We start from the raw sequence: 26285 nt of genomic DNA, 5'->3' as shown, positions 1-26285 counted from the left end.
AATTATGAAAGTAGTGACAAGCAAGTAGTAAACTTTGAAGCAACACAACTCATTAACAACACCTCTGTTCACATTGTGTGTTTAGCGAGGGAGGCAAGTAGGCTAAACACGTTGACAATAGCTAGTGAATTTTACAAGTCTAATGAACACTCACTCTCCCCTAAAGCGCTTTACATGCAAAATTCATCTTGACACTAGGAAACATCAAAGTGACCGAAGAGTCATACTACCTTATTTGGCATACAATGAAACAAATACTATAAAATGAGCCTACACTAGCATTTACATGATGAAAACCCATCCCAAGCACATGAGACAAGCGGTCAAAGGCAAGCATAATGCCCTGAACAAGCTTAGCTCTTGACGTGCTGACTTTTTGCTCCAAACAACAAACTACCTGAATCAACGTTCCTGATTGGGATAACTATAGTGAATAAAAAATCCCGCAACATGGTGACAAGTCATTGGGAAAAAGGAATGACTTTTCTCATGCTCTGGGAAAAATATCAAGCCATTCCATTCCTTTCTCAAAGTTGGGGAAAATGTTTGTAAAATCATCATCGACAGAAGATACCCTATGAATATGGTTTCTAGAAATGGTGTCACTTGTATGCAGCTTCATCTCAAACCCGACCTGGAGCTTTATGAGATAATTTGGGTTGATAACACTACCTTCAATGTTTGTGATCGATGTTTGGTTCCTTCCAAATGGATGATTTTGATAATGTCTGGTGTGATATACCCACGAATATTGGCTGTCTACTCCATGGTGGTTGGATGATTTAAGTGTGACTTGATGATGTTAAAACACATGCCTTATATTATAATTTTAAAAAGATTGTTTTGAAGCATGCTCTACCAATCTACCATGAACATGAAAATGGCAATATTGATGATGTTGAAGTTACTCAGCTTGAAGACACTACAAGCAAGGGCAATGCTGAGTTTGTCATCGCCAATATGTTTATTGATCCTAGTTCTCAACTTATTTTTCTTTCGCGCAACCAAAGGAACAATGTTCCTTGCATCACTCAATTCACTCAAAAAGTGGCTTTTGAAAGAATCCAAGTTCATATCCATGAATGTCGGCCATATGCTCTGCAGCTTCTTGCTTGGACGATTTAAGTGTGCTAGAGGGCGTGAAACACATCTTTCATTGTAATAGTAAAAGATGGTTTTGAAGCCTGCTTTATCAACCAAGCAAGTAAAAGAAAATGATATTGATCAAGTCGAGTTACTCAACTTGAAGAATTACACGCATGGGCAATGTTGAGTTTGTCATTTCGATATGTTAAGCTCATCTCTTTTTTTCCTGCTACCAATGGAACAAGGTTTCTTCTACCACTCAGCACAGAGGAGTCCAAGTTCATTGTTTCTTACTTTTAATCCTCCAACATTTCAAAATTGAGGTTTCTTCTTTTGTTTTTTGTTTTGTTTTTTTTTTTTTTTTTTTGTTTTTTGTTCTTTTTTCATTTGGGGGAGATATAATGAGAACAATAAGAAGGACAAAAGATGGGCCCCCATTGAAGATTGATTAAGGAAATTTGGATTAAGGAATTATTGGATTTCAGTCCAAGATGTGTGCCTCATGCTTCTCTTGTAATTTTATGTATTTTAAGGGTTTATCTATAATTTCATGTAATTTAGGCCGCCTTCTTATTAATCGAGTCCGTAAGCCATGTAAGAGTAGGTCTTTGATGAATTTGAATTGAGAAGTTTAACATGAGTTTTCCCCCTATTACGTCTCTTTCATTTCCTCTCTTCTTCCTTCTTTTCCCCCTCTCCTTTTCCTATTCTCCCTTGAGCAGTACCTTTTCCTATTGTCCTTGTTGCTGTTCTGCATCAATTTTCTAGTTAAATACTTACTACACTAGATGCTGATCATCACGATGCCCCCCCTCCCCACACAATGAAAGACAAGAAATTTGTTTTTGAGTGTTTTATCACTTTATGCAAACTGTTATACGCAAGAATTCTTTCATTCCCCTGATAGGGTCATTAATACTATAAAGAAAGTGGCAACAATTGGGAACTCAATCAGACACGTTTCTCATCCTAGCCATCCTCATAAATCTTTTTTTGATATTAAAGATGGGCTAGTTGGAGTCAGGCGACCTATTATGTTCCTGTTTGGATTTTTATTCAAGTGCATTAAAGGGGACAATCCTATGAAAAGTTAGGCCTTTTGGTGCCTAAGGAAATGCGGTTAAGAAATCAACACAACTCAGATAGATAATTAGGACCAAGATGGAACTTGATCAAAGTACAACCCAACACTATTAGTTTACTTGAGGTGGATGATCAGATCCCTTGCCAAGCTTCTATTTTGGTTGTCAAATCTAAAGGTCAAAATATGAAATCAAAATCTAGTTTCAAGGAGGAGTTTAAGGAAACTGAGTAGTGAGTGGCAAGGGTTCAATTGTTATCTTGTATAGTTGTTGGATTGGTCAAAGCTTGCAGAAGTTTCAACTATGATTTCAAGCATTGGTTTCGAGTGGTTGTTTAAGGAATCTTAGCAGAAGGGGTTTTGTCTAGGGTAGCTAATGATGGGTTGGTCGAAGCTTGAGGAGATCGTCATTAGGTTCTCGATCTTATTGTAGGTTTTTCAGACTAGAGAGCTGTACAATCCTAGCAAAGTTCTAGGCTCAATGCCTATTTTGGGGATGGAAACTGAAGTTGTGGATCAATCTAATACCTTGGTTCTTGTTAATTTTTACCTCTATTTTTACAACTCTCTAAAAGGCCATAGGCTGAGCATCAGGTTAATGATGAGTCAATGCTTGACGCTAATGAGTCTGAGGAGGATCTTGAAAACTTGTTCAAGGCAGAGGAAGGCTTTCTACTTTGATAAATTGAGGTAGTTGGAAGCCAATGTAAGGGGCTAGGTCTAAATACCAGGAAATATAGTTGAGACAAAGTCATGTGAATGTGATAGCTCTTATCTATATAGAGAATGTTGAGCAACTTAAAAGGAGTGATGGAATCTTCTCAAGGATGGAGATCGATCGTACTCTGTCGATGATTCTTTTGGGAAGAAGGAAGGAATGAAGGTATTGTTGTGGATAAATAAATTGGGTGATGTTTAAGATGAATGGAATTAATTTGATTTAGGACTTTAGGTGTGCTGATGGGTAGTGGGTGAACTATGTGCATAATGTGGGCATAATATGGATTCATCTTTGTATGGTTGTCTCTTGTGTGTGATGTGTCTAGAACACAAACTTGTGGGCAACCATATTTTTTATGAAGGTCCTGGTAATTTTGGAGGAGTGGGTAGAGATGTGCCCAAGGAAGGTGCTTGTGGTAGTCAAGTTCTTAAATTGTGATTTCAACATAAATTTTGAGGTTACAAAAATATGGAAATTTTGATATCAATATCAGTTTTGATGTTGATTTTCAAACAATGATGGAAATCACTAGTAAAGCATTAATTTTTTTTTTAATGGAATTTCAATCATAGGGGAGGTCAATATCTTTTTGCCAAATCCTAGAGGAGGCCAATATCTTATGCCTAATTGTTTATAAACAAAGTAATGCAAGATTTTGAACTAAAATATTATAAAAAAAAATACATCAATGACAAGTATGTGATGCTTAAAGTGCAATCTATTAAACATGTTCAATTAATATAAATGGAATTCATAAATTATTTAAATATTATTTTTTATACAAGGATATAATTTATATGTAAATGATCAAATAAAATGTAAAACCTAACATCTAACTTTAATTTTTCACAAAATTTCAAAAATCTAAAAGCTATCAGTCATGTTTTTCTTGTAAGAATCTTTGATTTCAATTAAACAAAAAAAAAAAAAAAAAGGATTAATCAAGAGAAGAACTTCAATGTGGGTTTCTATTACCAAGTTTTAATTTGGAGGAAGGTTTATTTTATTGTTAAAATTTTGACAAATCTCGCTCAAATTTGGAGATTTCAATAAATTTTGTTTGATTTCCAATCACTATAGGTGTGCATCAAGGATCCATTTTGAGCCTTATCTTTTTTGCTTTAGTGATGGATGAATTGATTTGGAGTATCCAAAATGATGTTCCATGATGTATGTTGTTTGTAGATGATTTTTGTCTTGATTGATGAAACTATAGGTGGAGTAGAATCTAACTTAGGATTGTGGAGAGAAGCATTAAAATCTAGAGGCTTTAGGATAAGTAGAAATAAGACATAATGTATGAAATGTTATATCAGTCATAGTAGGAGATTGGAGGGAAAGTTAAATTTGATGATGACGAATTCAATTTTACTAGTAGATTTCGATACCTTGGATCTATTGCAAGTTGAAGGAGAAATTGAAGATGTAATGCATAGAGTAAAAGCAGGTTAGGTAAAATGGAGAAGTGCTTCAAGTGTACTGTGTGACCATAAATGCCCTTAAAATTAAAAGGGAAGTTCTGTAGGATGACTGTAATACCAGCTATGCTATATGGATCAGAATGTTGGGCGACTAAGAAACAACATATCCAAAAAGTAAAGTTAGTAAGATGAAAATGCGAAGATGGATGAGTGGGATAAATATTAAAAGATAAATTAAGGAATGAACATATTCGCAGTAAGTTAGGTGTAGCTCTTGTAGAAGATAAGGAAAGAACAATTTGGAAAGAACAATTTAGATGGTTTGGGCACTTGCAACATAGGCCACAATAGTGTGCCAGTGAGGAAGAGTGAGTGAGTTACTGTGAGGGGTAATAGAAGGAGTAAGGGTAGATTCAAAATAACTTAGAATGAGATATTAAGGATTTAATAGCCCTGAAATTGTCGAATAAAATTGCCCATGATCACATAAATTGACAGAAAAGGGTTCATGTAGCCGACCTCACCTAGTGGGACTTAAGACTTGGTTTGTTGTTGTTGTGAAATTTCAAAGAAAGTTTTGTAAGACACAAATTGATCAAGGGTGGTAGAAAGTGAAAATTTGACAATTTCATAGAAATTTAAGACCATGGTGACAGTATTGTGCAAAATGGGGAGCTGGTGAGTATTAATGTTGCTAACATATTACATGCTCCTATCAGGGAAGTGTTTTTCTCATCATTTGCCAATGGGCAAATTTGGGAAGCAAATGGAATTGATGGTGATGTTCTAGATTTACTGGATAAGATGGGATTGAAATCAGCTAATGCCAGAAGAATCCAGTTAATGCCTTGTTTGGGAAGAAAAATTGGCAGGGGGAATTTAAAAATCTGAAAAGTTCAATTAATTATGAAGGAGGGGTATTAAGGAGGACTTCTTTAACGAGGAATCTACTTCTATTTTTTATGTTTTAAATCTCAAATTTTTATTTTTGCTTTCTTAATTTGTTTCTTTTGCTGATGAACTTCTTGTCTGTCTTATTTTTGTAGTATCTTGGGGGACCTTTCTTAACAAGGGATCTACTTCTATTTTAATCTTTTATCTGTTAATTTTAATTTTAATTTTTCATTTTTAATTTTTTTGCTTTCTCTTTCTTCCCTGAAGGGCTTCTTGTCCTCTTTATGTTTGTACTATCTTTCTCTCCCTTAAAAAATTAGGTGATATTGAAATTGCATGTTTTTTTAAAGAAGGATAAAATATGTATACTAAGCACAGAAGGTAACAGCTACGAAGGTACAAAAGAAGGAAAAAGGCTAGCGAAGAACTAGCCATAAGAAAAACTAAAGAATCAAAGAAAATACTGGCGCATAGAGCCATAGACTCTTTAGATGTTAGTCGTGCGCCCTCTATAAAGAAAAAATTAAAGAACTAACAGATATAGAAGACTTCTCATGGAGAATTGGATTATGAGCTTGCCATTTGTCATAGACTGAGGCTGTCCATATTACTCTACATAGCATAGAGGGGAAGAATGGGTGAATAAAGACCAGATAACCAGCCTAATTCAACCTGTCATTGAACAAAAGGTCTGATTATGCCAAAACTAAACTGCAGAAGAGTAACTACAGCAGCAGAAAGGATGATCCATCGTTTCTTTGGTTTCATGGCAGCAAGAACACAGAGGGAAACAGCTAAACTCCATTTTAAAAGTCTATCCATGGTTGTGAGCTTGTTAACTGTAGTCAGCAGGGATAGAAAAGACGGCCTGGGCATCAAATTACTTGATCAGAGGATTTCAGAAATTCAGTTGCATCATTGCATGTGACACAACATTGATATTTAGGAGAGGAAGTAATAGAAGAGAGATATTATTTGTTGGTGATAAAGATATTGGGTGTTGCTTAGAATTTTTAATTTACATATAGGTTACTGTTGCTTCTTTGAAGAAACTGACAGTGACCTCATGAAAGGGATTTTTCCCCTTGGTTCTATTCCACTGTATGTGCATATATGTATATATATTCCTTCCAATGAAGTGACCATCTCAAATCACTGATATTTATTTATTATTATTTTTTTCTGTCTTTAGGTGGTAGGTGCTGTAAATTGTGCCAGGAGAGGTTGGGTCAATGTGGAGATGGATATTATAGCCTGTGAAACATGTGGAGCCCGGCTTCTATTTTCTACTCCGTCATCTTGGACACAAGAGCAAGGCATGTCCTGCTTTCTCTTTTATTTCACTAGGCACTCTCTATCAGTGGCGTGAATTTTCCCTTTGTCCCTTATTAATTTTCTGACTTGTAATTTTTTTTATTTTTTATCTATTTTAAAACCTTTTCATGAATTTTCAGTTGAAAAGGCAGCTTTAGTATTTAGCTTAAAACTGGACAATGGGCACAAGCTGCTATGTCCATGGATTGACAATGCATGTGATGAGACCCTTGCTCAGTTTCCACCTACGTCTGTTCCCATCTTAGTTGATGGCTACAGACAACGATCTTCTGGCCTCTTAAAACTTTCAGCTCTTCCTTTGATTTCATCTTCTGCAATTGATCATATGAGAAGCCCACAGCTGGAGCAATTCCTTGCACAATCCTTAGCATCAGGATGTGAGAATGGATCTGCAGGCACCTCTGCAACAGAAAGCCTTGGAAATGAAAAAGAAGCAGCTCCTGCTAGTTTGTATTATCAGGTTTGATAGTGGCTATAAGTGCTAAATTTTGTTCAATCAAGTTTTAATATTGATGTGATCATGTGTATCATTGCATGTACTGATAGAAACTTGTTATTGGTTAGGGGTGTGCATGGAAAACTGAAAAACTGAACCAATTCGTAAGACCGAACTGAAAAATTGGTTAACCATTTTTTTCAGCTCAGCCCAGTCAATAACTGCGGTTAACTGAACCGAACCAATATATCATGAATATATAAAAATATATGTAATAATATATTGTATAATATCTTAATAATTTGTTTGTTTTTTATTTGATGTTATTTTTTTAGAATTTATACCTTGATTATGTATTTTATTTATGTTCAGTTCATGGGTGGTTGTTTTTAAGTTTATGTAGGGTGCTGATTTAAAATTTATAAATTTTAGACTTTGTATTGATGCTTGAATTCCAATGTTTGAATTTTAAAATTTATGAGTTGATTATAATGGAAGAAAAATGTAAATTTTTGTAGTGACTTAAAAAATTTAAATTGAATCTAATGGTCTGGTTCAGTTAACCATTGGATATTGGCCTAAATTGGTTAACTGGATTTTGGTTAACCATTTAAAACAGTTTGGTTATGGTTTGCATTTTCCGAAGAACCGGAATTTCGGTTAGGTTATGGTTCAAACTTTGAAGAATATGGTTCGGTTAACGAAACCATGCTCAGCCCTATTATTAGTTGCCTATAATATTTAATCAGCACACACACAGACGCCTGCTCACCCATCCACCCACACACATTAATCCTGCCTAATATGTTAAGAATATGATTAGAACCAATTTTATTTTATCTCATCAAAGTACTAATCAATTATTTGCCAACTTTGGTGCCGTGCCGAAACTAATAAATAAATCATATTATTACGTGTTTTGCTCATATTACTGACAGCGAGTAAATAAACTATATTAATATGTTCTGCTCATATTACTGACAGTGAATATCTATCTATATATATATATAAATACTGAATCATAGCGTCATACCCAGTGCTGACATGTGGCACTGGGTTCTTTTTTTCTTTTTTGCATCCAAGTTTTTTTTTTTCCTTTAAGCTTTTGTCCTCTCTCTCTCTCTCTCTGTCTCGCTTTACTCTCTCTCAGGGAGAGGAGGGGCCCCATGCGGGCCTCATAATTTTTTTTAAAAAAATTCAGTTTTTTGTCCTTTTCCTGGCAGAGGCAGGGGCCAACGCAGGCCCCGCATTTTTTTTTTAAATAACAGTCAGACTTTTTTCCCCACTCGCTCTCCAACATAGGCCCTGCAATTTTTAAATATCATTTTCAATTTATTTTTAACTCCTCTCTCTCTGGCTGCATGTGGGTCCCACTAAAAATTTAAAATTATTTTTAATTTATTTTTTAAACTCTTCTCTCTCTCTCTCTCTCTCTCTCTCTCTCTCTCTCTCCATGTGGCTTCATTAATTTGTTTTATTATTTTTTGAAAAATCCCAATATGAAAGAATTTCACAAAAATAATTTTTTTGAAATGAGTCCTAACTCAACAACTTTTTATCACTTTCTTTCTTATTACTTTTATTATAAAATTAATTTAAATTATTAGTTCCTGCTTTCTTTATCTTTGGTTTATATTTACATCCACTAAAATATAAAATTAATTTTAATTTATATTATTTAGAAATGTAGAAATATATATACTGTGTTACATTTTTGTATATATACAATACATACATTAAAGTTAGAATAATGATTGGAATTATTTTTTAAAATATTCAATAAAATATATACAATACAATAAATTTTCTCCACTAAAATTATAAAATTAATTTTAATTTATATTGTTGAAAAATATAAAAATATATATATCGTGTTACGTTTCCGTTTACATACATTATATACATTAAAATTAGAATAAATTATTAGAATTATTTTTAAGATATTCAATATAATATAACAATACAACAACAACACAACAACAAACCCAAGTCTTAAGTTCCACTAGGTAGGGTCGACTATATGAATCATTTTCCGTCAATTTATGCAATCATGGATCATTTCTTTTAACAAATTTAGGGCTATTAAATCTTTACTCACTACCTCATTCCAAGTTATTTTAGGTCTACCCGTATTCCTTTTACTGCCCCTCACAGTATCTAACTCACTTCTTTATTGACACACTATGTGACCTACGTTGTTAGTGTCCATACCATCTGAGTCGTTTCTCCCTTATCTTATCTTTTATAGGAGTTGCACCTAACTTATCGCGAATATGGTCATTCCTTAATTTATCTTTCAATGTTATACCTCTCATCCATTTAAACATTCTCATCTTGGCAACTTTTACTTTTTGGATATTTTGTTTCTTCATTGCCCAACATTTTGACCCATATAGCATAGCTAGTCTTATAGTCGTCCTATAAAACTTCCCTTTTAATTTTAAGGGTATTTTACAATTACAAAGCATACTTGAAGCACTTCTCCATTTTACCCAACCTACTTTAACTCTATGCATTACATCATTTTCAAATTCTCCTTCAGCTTGCATAATAGTTCCAAGGTATTGAAATCTACAAGTGCTATTTATTTCATCATCATACCATTACTGAAATTACATTTCATATATTTTATCTTATTTCTACTTATTCTAAAGCCTCTAGATTCCAAAGCTTCTCTCCATAATTCTAACTTAGATTCTACTCCACCCCTAGTTTCATCAATCAAATCAATATCATCTGCAAACAACATACACCATGAAACCTCATTTTGAATACTCTTAGTCAGTTGGTCTATCACTAGAGTAAAAAGATAAGGGCTCAAAGGAGATCCTTGATGTACGCTTATGGTGATTGGAAATTCTCTAGTTTCTCCGTCTATAGTCCTTACAGTAGTCATTCTTCCATCATACATATCCTTAATGACGTCCATATACCTACATACAATACGATACAACTTTTCTAGCCAACTTTCCACCGAAAGTTTCCAATAACAAAATATTATAATTATATATAAATATATATTTATGTACATAAATACATAAATTCATGTAAATTTAATAAGTGTTCAACTTCCCATATGCTATAAAATAAAATATTTAAAATTTACTGAAATGTTACATTTTTAATTCTCATTCAATATTAGTATTGTCTATATTTTTATTTTATTTTTCTCAATTAATCTTACATTTAAATTGATATGCTGCAGTAAATTTATATCATATGTACATGTCTGTAACATCTTTAAAATTTTATGTACTACATGGAATTTTTATAAATATTATATTATTCATATAAATTTATAAGTATTTCACAATTCTGTTGAACAAAAAATGAAAAATAATGTGTTAAACTCTAATATTATTATTAAAAATAATTATCGAAGAACATATATATGCCCACCGCGAAGCATGGGTTGGTTTTACTAGTTAATTTTATAATTGAAGCTCTTCCCCTTTTATTTCCTGTTGATAGATATTTTTCTCTTCAAACTGACATTTTGTACTTCATTATTTCTATGAGGCAATGTTCAATGATGATTTCTGCACTTAATATATTGCTTGAGCAAATAGTTCAACTGATGCTAGTGGCAATTTTTCTGGTGTTGCATTCTCAACATGCTTTAAATTATAACCCTTTCACATCTTGTTGTCTTAAGTATGCTACATTCACATGCCTCTTTCTTCAAATTATTTGAATTCTTAATGATGTTTTAAACATGTGCAGGCTCAAAAGCTTATAAGTTTGTGTGGTTGGGAACTGCGGTCACTTCCGTATGTGGTTGATGGCAGTGAGTCTGCCAAGGATGCCAATTGTTGTGATTTATCCCATGTAGTTGTCACTACTGGATGGAATCCGAGCTTCAGGGTCTACTCTTCTGGTCCTGAAAAGACCATGGAGGAAAATGGAGAGCCCATGGCCTCCAGGGAATGTCAATATGATCCCAATTCTGTTGTTTTAGATTGCAGATTTTGTGGGGCCAGTGTTGGGTTATGGGCTTTCTCTATGGTTCCACGGCCTGTAGAACTGCTCAGACTGGTTGGATATGCAGAACTCAATGGTGAAAATAATTCTGTCCAAGAGAATGCTAGTGTTTCTGGGGCTCATGAAACCTATGAACTAGGCAATGAAAACCTCGTTGCCTCAAATATTTCTACACTGTCAAAGGATAAATTGTTGAATTTGGGATTGACAATTGCGGGGGGTCCTTCACCAACAAAACAGAACTTCAGAGCAACAATTTCATTGCCTGCTATTGGTCGAAATTTAAGGGCTCGCATTTCTTCTGATTCGGAGTGTAGAGACGGTAGGTTGTCTTATATGACTTGTAATCAGGAAGGTGAGAGATCTAATTCAGAGAGCAATAATTTGCTTTCAGAAAAAGAAAACAGAGAAAATAATGTTACTGGACAAGCTATTCAGCTAGAAAACACTAGGCTTTTAGAAAGAAACAGCAGTGATGATAGGCTTTGTTGTACAAGAAATGATCAATCGCCCTTGTTAAAACACACTGCCAGTGATATGGGTGATGGCACGAATGCATGTCAACAGCGTCTTGCATTCCCAGAAACTGGCACTCAAGATTCCACTGTGGAACTACAGGCACAGGACACACAAAATGTAATGCAAGATTTTGGTCAAAATGACAAGTTACCTGAAAATGAAGAGAATGTTGGAATGGTCAATCCAGATGTAGTGGGTGCAATCAGTTCTCAAGTTAGGGATTCTTCTACTGCAACACCAGAATCTAATGCAAATGATAGGTTAAGTCACGAGAACGATTCTTTAATGATGGCTGTGGCTGACAATTGCCAACATATTCCTGGAACTGATAGTGACGGCAACTTTCTTTCTCTCACTGGTCATCAGGAGTCTTCTTGTGTTGAATCTTTTAAGGAAACCAATAACACAGACTTGGAGAAAGGAGAAAAAATTTATGATGCCCTAAAGACTTCAAGTGTGCGAACAAATGACCACAATGGTAATATAGGGGACAAAGTGCAGACTCCCGTCAATAGTGATGCTGTATCTGCTGCTGCCGCCATCAGTAAGTGAAGTTATTGCTAGTTCCTCATGTTTTGATTATAATTGTTGAAAAAAAATTTGTTGCTTTTGGTATGATATACATTCTTCTAGATCAACAAGCCTTCTTTTTTAGGTTATGTTGCTTTTCGTCCTTTATCTTGCCTGTTGATTTTTAAATGACCCTTTGATGTAGGACTAACCGACTAAAGTTCCAAATATCCTCACAAAAATGGAATAAAAATCCGAATTAAAATTAATTCTGTTCCTAAAACTGATTTATCTATTACAAGTATTTTAATAGAGCTGCTTTCTTGAGAATAGACAACCTTAATTCTACTAGGAAACAAATTTCAACTGGGGCTACTTGCCTAAAATAAAGTTGAAGAAAAAAATTCTAATTAAGAATAAGGAAGAATAAAGTAAACAAAATTTCCTCCTCCTAAACTTCACCACTGTGGACATACCCCCCTATTCAAATCAGTTCCTAAAACTGATTGACAATTACAGGTAAAAATGTTTAAATAGGGCTAGTTTCTTGAGAATAGAGAATATTAATTCTACTCAAGGACTTAAATTTCTGTCAAAACATTTTGGTTGAACTTTTGAGTTTTGGAGGGTAACGAAGCGAAACTCACAGTCAAATTCATTTTTGCAAAATTTTTGACTGAAAATTTTATGTTTCAGTAAATTTTTCGAAAGAAATTTAAAACTTTTTGGTAAATTTTGATGGAAAATTTGAAATTTTGATAAATTCGGCATTGTAGCTCAATTTTTAATGGGAAAAAAATTGAAAAAAAAAAAAGAATTTTGAAGCCTTAAACTAATCATACCTCATCACTTCTCCCTTGTTCTGAAGCCCTAAGCTAAGCATAACATGATGATGATGATGATGCATACCCTACACACTAAAAACTTGTCATGTATGCATTTGTTTAATTTATTTCGATCCCAAATTATGCATAAGCAGATACTATAAATTTCCCAAAGTTCCATTGTAAAGTCCCATCCTTTACTATGAATTCCAATCATTTCTTTACGTCAGAATCTAAATCAAAATCGAAAATTCCATTGAAATTTCCATAAATTGAGACCATCAAAATTTTCATTGAAATTGATTTTAAGTGCTTGATTCTACTAGGAAACAAATTTCAACTGTGAGATTCTTTCTTTAAAATAAAAATATAAGAAAATTTCTAATTGAAAAAAAGGATGGATTTTTCTTTTTTGATAACAAAAGAAGAGATTTCATTGATAAGAGGAGAATTTACAAAAAAGGGAAAAAGAATTTTACTGTCAAAATTCTGGAAAAATCCAGAAAAAACAAACTAATAAAGCAAAAACTGGAAAAAGACTAAAAGTTTAGAGCAGAAAATTCGTCTAATCTCACTGAACATCCTAAAAACAAACTCTCTTAAAGCAACCAAACCCAACACACCATAAAGAAGCCAGGTAATGAATCTTCTCCCAAATCAGCTGCCAATTCAGTTTTCTCTTTGAAAAAATGCGTGCATTACGCTCCAACCATAATCCACACAATAGTGAATAATACCACATTTTCAGTGTGTCAATGCGTCAACCTCTCCTTCCTTCTACCAAACCCCTCAAAATAAATAGATAACAATTCTTCCACCAACGCAGGAGAGACCCAAGATTCTCCCATCACTACAAATAAATTATTACAAACTCTCCAAGCATAGTTGTCACAGTCTGACTATTTTCACACCCTTATGAAGGGCCATGCGGCGCTAGCTAAAGCACTCTTGCTTAACTAGCCAGCCTATTGTTCACCAACATTCATCCACGAAATACTTTCATTAGCATTCATTCAAATAGCAGTGGAAACAGTAATCCATTCATGAAGGGCGTGGCAAGTAAGCAGTAAACATTGAAGCAAACGTAATTCATTCACAACACCTCCGTAGACATCGTGTGTTTAGCGAGGGAGACAAGTAGGCTAAACACGTTGACAATAACTAGTGAGTTTTACAATGACTGATGAACACTCACCCTACCCTAAAGACGTTTTTATGTAATTATCATCCTGGCACTAGGAAACATCAAAGTGACCGAGGAGTCATACTGCCTTATTTGGCATACAAAGACTACTAGCAGAAAATAACCCTACACTAGTATTTACATGATGGAAACCCATTCTAAGCACACGAGATAAGCAGTCATAGGCAAACATAATGCCTTGAACAAGCTTAGCTCGTGACATTCTCCTCCACTTATGCGGTCGACGTCCTCGTAGACTTTTGCGGTAGGTACACTTTAAGTTTGCCCACGAACGGTTGAATATCTTCCGTAGAAATCCAGCTGATTTCTTTGTCATCAAGGCATTTCCACTTCACTAGGAACTTCTGCCGCTTCTTCCTTGAGGATATGAACTTTCTTTTCTGCAAGGATCTCTTCAACTTCACGTCTGTCAGGTTGCACTATCTTCAACTCGGCTCTGTTGGACTGACTTCTGCTCAGGTCATTGGTGTCGGCGTTGAATGGCTTAAGGCAGTTGACATGAAACTGCGGTCTTCTCCCCTGATCTGCCCACTTCTTCATCTGCTTAGACGCTTTCTATAGATAGGTTTGGGCAAACTCTGCATTCTGTCTCCATTCTCTAGTGAAGATGTACGCCCTGTGACTCTTTCGTCTGTATGGCTCGCCCATTATGTGAGGTAACAGCGGCAGCTAACCTGTAACAAGCTCACAAGTGCTCTTGTTGGTTGTTGAGCTCCTTTGGGCATTACCACAGAACGGAGCCACATCAAGTAGTTCTGGACAATTCTTCTGGTTATTGTTGACAAAATGGCACAAGTACTCATCTAGCAACTCTTCGAATCTCTTCATCTGTCCATCTGTCTGTCGGTGACAACTCGAAGAGATGTCAAGATGTGACCTGAATATCCTAAAAAATTCTGTCAAGAAGTTGTTAGTGAACATTAAGTCTCGGTCACAAATAATAACTTGGGGAACACTCCAATATCTCACAATAGTCACAAGGAACAATTGTGTCGTCTCCTCTGCCGGACAGTACTTTGGTGCGGCCATGAAAATACCATACTTCTTCCGCTCCCCCTTGTCTTGTTGGCAAGTGGGACAAGTTTTAGTATAATCAACCACATCATCCCGCGTGTGCGGCCGACAATATCTCCCCAATAGTTCTGTCATTGGAGTCATTCTTTGCGAATACCCCTCAACAAACTTCCTGCAATATCTAGTAAGGCCAAGAAAGGTACGCAACTCATTCACTGTCGTGGGGATCTTCCGTTCTTGAATTATCCTTACCTTCTCCATACCCCTCTGAATATGACTTTGTTCAACCATATGACCAAGAAATTTGTTGCTCCACTGAGCGAAAGAGAACTTCCCTTTCTTCCCATACAGACTGTTTCCCCTCAGCCCGTCGAACACTTTCCGTAGATGCTCTTCATGTTTCCTCTGAAACAACATCGATGCTCCCAACAGTGCTTTGGAAGGGCGAACACCTCTCGCTTCCAATTCATCAAGTTGTTTCCCCAACTCTACTATCTTTTAAGGCGCAATCCGACATGACCCTTTAGCAGGTGGTTTCACTCATGATAACAACTCGATCTCATGCTCTACAATCCATTGTGAAGGCAAATTGTGAGGCAGCTTATCCGGTAACACCTCCTTGTACTCACCCAACACCGCTTGGATGGTTGTAGGCTCCAGCTCTTGGCCTACTTCTTTGTCAACTACCACCGTGGCTAGACATGTCTGCTCACCCTGACCCAATCCCTCATTGAGTTGTATGGGTGAAAGGGACTTTCCGTCGTCTCCTTTCATTGCAACGACTTGCACCATGCACGAGTAATCTCCCATCAGACACAGGGAACCAGTTGAAGGCATCAGCACTGCCCTCGTCCCCCTTAGGAACTCTATTCCTAGAATGACTGGAAAGTCATCCAATGGCACCACTGTGAGATTCGCATGACCTTCCCACTGTCCAAGCTTCACAGTCACTTGCTTGGCTACTCCCAGAGTAGGCTAGGCTACAGAATTAACTGCTTTCATGCGTCCTGTATCTTTCTCTAAGGATAAGTTGAGTCTCCATGCATCTAACTGCGAAACAAAATTGTGAGTAGCCCCCATATCCACCATAGCGCGGGTACTCTTCCCATTGATCCTCAAGTCCACAAACAATAACCCTTTTGCTCGTGTAATTTTCGGTGTTTTTGCCTGCTTTTCCAATGCGCTCACCAGCCGCACTGAACCCACCCTCGGGGCATGATCCTCTTCCTCCTCGCTTTCCACCCCTTTTCTCGAAGTGGAAGCTTGTAAGACATTGAGTAATCCCTTGTGTTGACACTCACTCACTCTGTGAGATCCACCACACAAGTAACATGAAATTTTACTCTTCCCCTTTCCATTGGGTGTGTTGAACCCTTGAGACGACGAAGCTTCCTTCGAGGTTGATGATTTAGAGTCGGCTCCCCCACTCTTGGGTTTGCCTTTCTTGAAAGACTTTCTACTATTTTCCTCTCCGCCAAACCGTTTGGACGAAGCGGTATCATCACCAGCGTAGTCAGTCATGCGTTCTACAGCAGCTTGTGCAGTTGACAAGTCTTGAATCCTTTGCCTATGAAATTCAGTTCTTGCCCACGGTTTCATCCCCTCTAGAAAATAGAACAACTTGTCCTTCTCCGACATATCCCGAATATCCAACATCAAAGCAGAAAATTGTTTCACATATTCCCTGATCGACCCCGTATGCTTGAGATTTCTCAGTTTTTTCCTTACATTATACTCAACATTCTTTGGAAAGAATTGTGCCTTGAGCTCTCTTTTCAAGTCTACCCAACTATCGATTACACAGCGTCCAGTTTCAATCTCTTCGTACTTGGTACGCCACCATGGTTTGACGTCACCAACCAAGTACATAGTCATAGTATTTACCTTTGCCTGTTCTGAGGCCATCCTCACAGTGCGAAAGTACTGCTCCACATCAAACAAGAAGTTCTCTAACTCCTTGGCATCTCGGGCACCCCCATACGTCCTGGGTTCTGGTACTATGGTCTTGCTAACTCCCGGAGTGTTGGAGTTCCCCATAGCAAGAACCATTAGATTCACCTTTACATCTAGATCAGCCATCCGCGACTGCAAAGTTTCAACTGTGTGGCGAAAGTTCTCTAACATGTCGCCTATCAAGCCTGCTTGATGTTTTTGTGATCCCATCACTTCATCAACAAGTTCTTTCATCTGGGTCACCTCCGCGGCCACAGTATTGGTTGTTGCCTCAACCTGTGCTTCCAGCACGTGGATCCTCCCAGCATTGTTTGGTGCTATGGTCACTTACCAAAACTTTCCAAATCCAACAACGAAGGCAATCGAATTCACGTAGCAACTCAACCTTGGGCTCTGAAACCAAGTGTCACGGACTTAGCTTTGATACCAAGTGTCATGGTCCGACTATTTTCACATCCTTGTGAAGGGCCATGTGGCGCTAGCTAAAACACTCTTGCTTAACTAGCCAACCTATTGTTTACTAACATTCATCCACGAAACACTTTCATTAGCATTCATTCAAATAGCAGTGGAAACAGTAATCAATTCATGAAAGCCGTGGCAAGCAAGCAGTAAACATTGAAGCAAACGTAATTCATTCACAACACCTCCGTAGACATCGTGTGTTTAGCGAGGGAGGCAAGAAGGCTAAACACGTTGACAATAGCTAGTGAGTTTTGCAATGATTGATGAACACTCACCCTCCCCTAAAGAGGTTTTTATGTAATTATCATCCTGGCACTAGGAAACATCAAAGTGACCGAGGAGTCATACTGCCTTATTTGGCATACAAAGACTCTACTAGCAGAAAATAACCCTACACTAGTATTTACATGATGGAAACCCATCCCAAGCACACGAGATAAGCGGTCACAGGCAAGCATAATGCCCTGAACAAGCTTAGCTCGTGACACATAGTCACTGTATAAATAAATGAGGTGCTGTTTCAGAATTCAAATTGCACAACACACATACATCTGGAGATGAGGCATTCAAAGGTCTCCTTACCTGCAACAAGTTATTAGTGTTGATTTTACTACGCACAATCAGCCATATGAAAGCCTTAGTTTTTGGGGGAGCTTTTGCCTTCCAAATAGATGAATATAGGGGAAAACAAGAATTAGAACAGGTCAAAAACTAAAAAAAAAACATTTACAAGAATAAACCTCAGAATGATCCAAAGCCCAAGACCAAATATCCCTAGCTGAAGGAATAAAGCCCCAAAAAGGAAGGATAAATTAATTAAAATTTCTTCCTCCTAATTAAAGCGTCACCTCTGTGGATGCACCCCTCTCTCCAAGTCTGGCCAAAGTAATGCCTCTATGTGCAGGATGTAAGATTGCCAGAAAATAAAAAATGAAGAGTTCAACCTTGAAACAAGAAGAGAATTCAAAAGCTACATAAACTTCCATCGCAAAAAACAAGTGTGACTTCAAATGTCATGTGTAACTTACGGTTTAACAAATTATTTTTGCCATCATAAAGTTAGAATTCCAAAGGTCATCCAAGAATAATATCACATATATCCAAGTCACAAACATAACAATGACCTGGGAAGCTCAACTTGCCAAACTGTGGATAATCCAACACAATATTTGAGCTAGTAGCTGCAAAATCAGATCAAATATCACATAAGTGGGTCCACCGAAACACAAACTGCTTGCCAAGAAATAATATTCGCAAATGCTTGTGTCTTCAATAGTGTGAACATATTGTTTTCCCTTATACACCAGAATTACGGTTTGATGGAACAACACTATCAATTTAGGAAACATTATATAACCTCACTAATACATGCTGAAATGAAATACTTAGGAGGTTTTGGTATCAATTTTGTTTCTTTTTTCATACTTTTATTGCAATAAAATGAAGAAACATGTGATGACAACCCATTTGTTTATGTTGCTAGTTTTCAGTTTTTGTTGTTGATTTCAACTACAATTGAAACCTATGATTTTTGGTTTTCAATTGTTGTGGCTACCTCTTGACACAATACTTTAGTATCCAAAATTCACTTTTGTGGATTTATTTAACTGTTGTGTACTTGTTTTTTTTATTGGAAGACCGAAGACATGCATATATTCGTGGATAAAGTTGAAGAGTACTTGGCGGCAAAGTCTAGGTGGATGTTGATAGCATAAGTGTGGGGTAGAATGTCATGTGCCAAGCTTGTTCAGGATCTTATGTTTGCCTATGACCACTTGTCTTGTATAGTGGGTAACCATCATGTAAATAAGAGTGCAAGGTTTATTCTTTGAGTTAAGTAAAGCCTTTGATAGAAAGAGAATATGATTCCCCGGTCATGGTGATGTTTCCTAGTGTTAAGAGTTAAATTTGCATAGAAAGCTCTTTAAAAGTGAGGATGATTATTCATCAATTATCGTATAACTCACTAACTTTTGAAAATGTTGTTAGAGTACTTGCCTCCTTCACTACACACACATTGCCTAAAGAGTTGTACTCAAATGATTGCTTTGCTTTCATGTTTACCACATGACTCTCATGTTTTAATATTTGCTTTCTTGCTGCTTACGACATACTTTGTGTTTGATATTTGTTGAATGTGCTCATGTGCTGAATCTGAGGCTTACTTTCAGCTGACTAGTTAAGCTTTTGTGCTACAACTAGTGCTGCCTGACCCTTCACACCGTGCAAGTGTTCAGCCTGTGGCACTCTCCAATAAATGCACTTATGAATGGTGGAAATTTCTAGTATCACCCTCTTCAACATGTGTTTTTACACCTGAACCTACCAAGCTAACTGAACAAAAATTTGTGATTTTCAGAACTCCGTTAATTCTTGAAGAAATAGGAACAAGGTTTGTCGAAATGTACCTATTTTTTGGAGGGTGTGTGGGGGGGGGGGGGGGGGGGTGGGTTGTTTCTAGTGTCACCCTTTTCAACTTGTGTGTTAATACTAGAACCTACCAAGCTAACTGAACAAAAAATTGTGATTTTAAGAACAAGGGTTGTTGATTTATGGATGAGCCCTCTTTCCATCTTTCAGAAAGTTCTCTTCACAAGAATAAAAGCAAAACCTGATAATCAGTTTCTTCTGTAATTCATAGGACTGGATCTAATGCTCTGGTGTTGAGTAGAATACTAAAACTCTGCCAAGGCAATGTATGTGCATCAGGAAAGATTTTGATACAATTGCTTGTTTATCAATGAAGTAAGAATGATGGAAAACCAGGCTGACTTGAAGATTCGAAGGGGCAACTAAGTTTTGTTTGTGGGACAAATCTTAATATTCCTTGTGCGCTTTTAGTCCCAATCTTTTTATCTCATGCGTGATAGCTAAATTTATTCAGTTATTAAGAAAAAGTCACACCTGGATGGACACTGAAAAACAAGGTTGATGGAAGCACACAGAAATTCATTTATTAACTGCTATATATTCTTTTCTCCTGATGCTGTCTTAAATGTTTGTTGATGCATAATTGCTATGAGATCCCTGGTTGGATTTCTGATCCATGAAATTGTCCTGTCTGCATTCTCTATCACCTGTTCTCGACATCTCTGATTTTATTGAAATGCTAGTTTGGTGTTGGTCGTAATAAAGGTTTAAAATCTCTCCTTTCTATACAGCCAAAGATCTGAAGCAAATACCCTTTGATAGAACACTGGATTTTGATCCAATCAGGCAGCACAGACATTTTTGCCCATGGATTGCAACAATTGGCAGTACAGTGCCTGGATGGCAACAAACATTTTCTGCTCTACAGCAGCAAAAAGAGTTCTCTCATCCTTCACCTACAAGTTCTCCATCTGCCTCTACACTAAAGGTATGACAATGACAGAACTCCAGAGGTATTGGCAGGAACCCTGCCATTTATCGTATTCCACCTTGACCTTACAACAACCTAGGGCAGATATTTAATTGTAATGGAATCAACCACAAATGCAAGTCAGGTGTGAAGCACTTGACAGTGAAATTGGTCACTACAAAGCCCTAATCTGATTGTCGATGGTTGTACTAGCTTTATTTCTAGCATATAGCCATGTGAAACAGAAATGATTTTTGATTTCTTCAAACAGTTGATCATTTTTGTTGTGTACTACTTGTACAGGTGGATGATCCCATCGCTTCAATAAGGAAACTTTTTGTCTCTCCATCCACTAAAAGAATGAAACTTGCTCACGGATCAAGCTGAAGCACCTGGTTAATTGATGAAGCAGGTTTTCAAATGGGTCTTCTTTGTTAGGCTGCTCATCTTACAGAGTATCATATCTTCGCATGCATTGCCATGAAGTGTTGTATTTTCTGTAATGTTAAGCCTGTGGCCATGGTAGCCCATTCAGTTTCTAATAAAAGTACTGCTTGAAAGTTACGCTGTAGTTTTCCATATTCATAGCCCACTTTTGTGTAACAATGTAATGAGGTTTTAAGAAATATTATAGCATGTGATTTGTTCCTCTTGTAGCAAAAACAAAAGAATAGGGGAAAGACGAAGTGTGTTCTGTGCTATTCCATCAAGCCACAATTTGTGACAACGACCTTCGAGTAAGGACGGTTGAAGCCTCTTTCTGCCACGACTGCCCTTTTATCTCCTATTAGCTTGGCTACCCTGCTCACCAAATCATAGAAAAGGTATATTATCTGTCAGATTATGCAATTGAGAATTGTCACAAATGAAGACAAGGGAGAATAAGCAAAAAGCTACAGCCTTTATATTAAAGGGAAGCCCAGCTGCTCCTGCAGTAACGGTTCCTTCTGTAACTTCTTTGCTAGGTCATGCTATAAAGTTCCAGATATTATTGAGTCTTTGACTTTTTAAACCCATGTTCAGAATCCTTTTGCAGGGTTAACAAACATGGAAACAAAGAAAAAGGCACTATCATTAGGAGACGGGAGTCACCTGAAATATGGGGAGCCAGTGTTCTCTTGGACGGTCTTCACCAGGCCAATCCTCTCCACAACCTCCATTCCTTCCAAGACTCTTCCAACAACTAGAGCTGAAGCATCAAGCTCCGGTGAATCTCGTGTGGCAATTGCAAACTCTGTTCCATTAGGGGCTGCCTTGACTTCCTCTTCATCAATCTCCAGCCTGCCTTTACGGGCAACCAGCTTTAGTTTCGGAGGTGGCTTCGAGGGATCCCTAACGATAATGCTCACAGTTCCTGCCAAGTTCTTGGTCTTCGGGCATTTCTCAATTGCTTTCCCCCATTCCTCAATGAGGTTTTCAACTCCCAAACTGCTTCCTGTTTTACTAGCAAGCTCAGCATCCACACCATATGATCTTACCCCGCCATGTTGCACATAGGTTGACATGATTTTAAGGAACTCTTTTCTTCTATAACTGACCCCAGCAGCTCCACTGACGAGATCACTAAACCTAGCAGCCCCAGTGGGTGCATCGTCTCCATAAAGCCCAATGATAATTCTCCCAGCAGGCTCCCCGTCGATTGAGACATGAAGAAATGCTCGTTTTGTAGGAGTTCTACTACCACAGTTGGTACTAGTACTCTTCATGCTCTCCCCTTGCCCACTCTTCTGATCAGAGGTTGCAAGGTTTTCCTGTGCATTTGCCTTGGATTTGTGGAATGGCTGTGTTGCCTGGGAGCCCAAGAGAAGCAGCAACAATGAATTGCTGCCAATAGCGAGATCTCGGCGAGAGAATTTGCAGTGCTGCTTGACAAGGGGAGGAGATGGAGGTGAAAAGGGTATGTTTGGAGGAAGAGGCACTATTGGTGGAGAGGGAAGGAATTGAGAGGAACGCAAGATTTTTGGGCTCTGCAACACCGTTTGCGTCATTCTGGCTGCTCCTCATAACCGACTTTTGTTGCAGGTTATTATCTTTCCGGTGGCACTGGCTGGGGGCCTTGTGGATAAGAAGGATAGAAGGGAGAATCCATGTGCTTTGTGAATGCTGCTGTCCGTTGGTGGGCCAGTCCTCAAGTCAGCAATGAACTCAATAACAAAATAAAAATGTTACAATAAAATCTTTTTCTTTAGTAAGAAACAAAGGGCGGCTCCTTCACAAAATTTACAAAATCTTTAAAGGTAGTTTATAATTGGAAAATATTAGGGAAATAAAAAAAAAAATTTCTTTTTTTTCAAGTAAGTTTTTATGTTTTTTCTTAAATTGTAAATTCTCGATTTAAATAGGAGCTTTAAAATCTTTTAGAAACATTGATGCATGTTTCATTTAAGGAGGGGCTAAATAATATTGGAATGGACACCCAGCTAGTATCATTAGCCAACGTCCCAGGATATCCATTCAGAGGGAAATCAAAAATGATCCTAATCGTATCTTATCTTGTGCAACATTTGCCGTGAAATTTGTTGAACTACTTACTGTAATTGTTCGTCGCAAGACCCTTTCCAAGTTGAGACATCTAGAATTGGGGCTAGCTTGATTGCAACTAGTCTCAATAAGGCAGTCGTAAGGTCCATCTCTTCGGCCCGAGCCTCCAAATGAGGGCATGATTTGAAACCTAAGGATCCATCTAAATCTAGTTGAATTGCCTTATGTCGCATGAAATTTTAAACCTTGTCGGAGTAGAGGCTTGGAGCTCACAATACCTCTCCAGACACTTGAAAGTGGTATTTTTTTGTTAACGACTGTCCTTGATTAAGTACCACTTTCCTTATTAATCTTTGACCTATCTTTGACAAAAATGTTATTTTAATCTCTCACCTGTCAAATACCCCCAGCCGCGCAAAATTTTTGGACCATCTGAATTCTCCTGTGGTTTTTATGGAACTCAGATAAAACTTCTATAAGCTTTTATGAATTTGATCACGTAAGGTCTTTGGAATATTATTTTTTGCATTGTATGCGGATTGTGGATGTAATTGAGTTCACCAAGCTAACCCTCCTGACTATAAAAAAGCATCAGCCTTCCACTCTGTCAATTTGTCACGCACTTGGTCTACCACAAATTTGTAATCATCTCTATTTACGCAACCATGCAAACAATGCATTCCAAGATATTATCCTAAATTTGTATTGAGACATTTCTAATACTCCTAGCTACACTCCCACTAGTATTTATAAATTCTGGATCTCTAGATACTAACCTTCTAGGCCAAGCTTAAAGAAAACTCTTTCAAGAAAACTACCCCACCCCAGATTTATATTAAAATTGTCCATCATTTCACCATTTCATGATATCCACGTGAATATCGTTGTAACACACGCCATAGTTATGTTCACCCATTAGCTAAGGAGGCCAATTTTGAAAAGAAAATCTTGAATGAGATATTTAATTCTATCATAAGCTTCCTCTAAATCAAGCTTGAATAGCATGATGTCTTTCTTCCCTTTTATCCATTTCATTTTTTTCAAATGACATTTTTATAAAATTTTCTATTTAGAACAAAGTTTCTTTGTGTTGGTGCTATCTAGTACGAGAGAAATTACTTGAAGTTATTCACAATCACCTTCACAAAGATTACCGAGGTTAAATGTTGTTAATTTTTATTATCCCCATTAAACTTTTTCAAAAATGCCAGATAGGTCCCAAACGGTTATAATTTCAGGGGTGCCTATATATACCCCCTCATTTGCATGAATTAGGACAAGATTAAAAAAAATGATTAACAATTTTTCTCTAAAATCCAAAAGTTACATTTCTCATATTCAAGCTTCCTAGATTCATTCTTACTCATTCTTATTGCTAAAATCACTTTGTAAGAGTGCTCTTGTGTTCATCTCATTAAGCTTACACTCTCATCTACTAGTGTTGATTGAGATTCATTTTATTTTGAGAGTAAGGATTAAGTTTTTCTAGGAGACTTCATTTATAAGTCTTTTATAGGAAAACTTCTTTGAGCTTGTGACTTTTGCATAATCATTGCAATACTCAAGAGGTAGTATTGCGTTTTGTTTGTAAAATAATTTTTTGCAAACCATTTTCAAATATCTCTTGTGCTTATTTTTTAGGAAAATATTTTTGAGATATTTGCTTGTGTTGTAAAAGATCTTTGTTGCTAAATATTGTGATTGATATTATTATTTTGACACAAAGATCCTAATACTCACACTCTCACGCATTGATTGCTATACTTGCATTATTTTTTAGAGTAGACATCAAAACTACATTGAACTTATCATATCTTATCATTCGGTAGTGTGTTGATTATATTGGTGCAAATCTACTTGATTGAGAAGCATATAGTTTGTACACAAATTTTATTATAAATATATTGTATTCTAGGTGTGGCCTGAGGGGGCGGTAATCCAACCCTGGAAGGATTGGTTGTAAAGGTTGAGGTCAGCCCTGTGCTAATTGACTTGGTTGTAATTAAGTGCCGCTCCACTCGTTAACTGAGTCTTAATGTAATCCTTGTGCTTGTGAGCCAAGGCGGGGACGTAGGCACTGTTGCCGAACCTCGATAACATATTTGGTGTTATCTTTTTTTTATTGTTTTATTGTGCATGCTTAATTAGTTTGCTTATGAAGTTTAATTTTTGCTAAATATATATGTTGATTTATTTTATCCGCACTAGATTGACCTTAGGTTTGTGTAATACCGTTACTGGTTGATTGACCTAGGAAATTAATTTTTTAAAATATCAATTCACCCCCTCTTTTGGGATTACAGCAAAGCTAACAATTGGTATCAGAGTCTAGTAGCTTAGACTTAATAGTTATTTTGCAAAAGATCTAGATGACTTATAACACTGTAACCCCTTTCCCTGAGGGACCCTCTTCCACACGACCTCTTGTTTTCAGTGGTGTCAATTACACCTTTTGGAAATAGAGGATGCGCATATATCTTCAGAATATTGACTGGAAGGTGTGGAGAGTTGTCTTCAAGAGAAACTATATTCCTATGAAAACTGACGGTACAACTAGAGTTCCTAAGACTGAAGAGGAATATACTGATGATGATATGAAAGCTATTAGTTTAAATGCTACTGCCATGAATAATCTGTACTATGGTCTTGATGTTAACGAATTTAATAGAGTTATGGCATGTTCATTTGCTAAGGAGATATGAGATAAGTTAGAGGTCACATATGAGGGTACTAGAGATGTAAAAGATAGTATGATTGATATGTTGACCAGTGAGTATGAAACATTTAGGATGAATACTGGTGAGTCCATTCAGAGCATGTATCCTAGATTCACACACATCATTAATTCACTGCATACATTAGGTAAGACCTATCCTACTTATGAGATGATTAGGAAAGTCATTAGGGGTTTGCCTCCTATTTGGGAAGCAAAGGCTACGACCATATCCAAAGGTAGAGACCTTAAGGCTATGTCACTAGATGAATTGATAGGTTCATTTATCACCTATAAGTTAGCTATT

General features: G+C 36.8%; 2 protein-coding genes across 2 annotated transcripts in view; one reads left to right on the top strand and one right to left on the bottom strand.

Moving 5' to 3' along the window:
* LOC131146231 (uncharacterized) overlaps positions 1 to 21452 on the top strand; it is a 39810-nt gene extending 18358 nt beyond the window's left edge. Inside the window, exons 3-7 of the mRNA XM_058095663.1 lie at positions 6396 to 6519; positions 6658 to 6998; positions 10698 to 12018; positions 20606 to 20802; positions 21088 to 21452. Of these exons, the coding sequence (XP_057951646.1) occupies positions 6396 to 6519; positions 6658 to 6998; positions 10698 to 12018; positions 20606 to 20802; positions 21088 to 21171 (2067 nt within the window). The 3' untranslated portion in view covers positions 21172 to 21452. The remainder of the gene's footprint in view (positions 1 to 6395; positions 6520 to 6657; positions 6999 to 10697; positions 12019 to 20605; positions 20803 to 21087) is intronic.
* LOC131146232 (peptidyl-prolyl cis-trans isomerase CYP26-2, chloroplastic) lies at positions 21339 to 23265 on the bottom strand. Its single transcript, XM_058095664.1, has 2 exons — positions 21877 to 23265; positions 21339 to 21585 (listed from the first exon to the last, which is right to left on the bottom strand). The coding sequence occupies exons 1-2, from the start codon at positions 22770 to 22772 to the stop codon at positions 21483 to 21485; spliced, it is 999 nt and encodes a 332-aa protein (XP_057951647.1). The 5' UTR covers positions 22773 to 23265; the 3' UTR covers positions 21339 to 21482.
* Between the last annotated feature and the right edge of the window lie 3020 nt (positions 23266 to 26285).

This window comes from Malania oleifera, chromosome 13, assembly GCF_029873635.1.
Source record: "Malania oleifera isolate guangnan ecotype guangnan chromosome 13, ASM2987363v1, whole genome shotgun sequence".
NCBI classification, from domain to species: domain Eukaryota; kingdom Viridiplantae; phylum Streptophyta; class Magnoliopsida; order Santalales; family Ximeniaceae; genus Malania; species Malania oleifera.
This window is presented reverse-complemented; position numbering and strand designations above follow the sequence as displayed.

Excerpts from the sequence above, each read along its gene's own strand:
- LOC131146232 (XM_058095664.1), bottom strand. The coding sequence starts at position 22,772 with ATGACGCAAACGGTGTTGCAGAGCCCAAAAATCTTGCGTTCCTCTCAA. Across the intron at positions 21,586-21,876 it reads ACTGGCTCCCCATATTTCAG|GGTAGCCAAGCTAATAGGAG; the intron begins GTGACTCCCGTC and ends TTTGGTGAGCAG.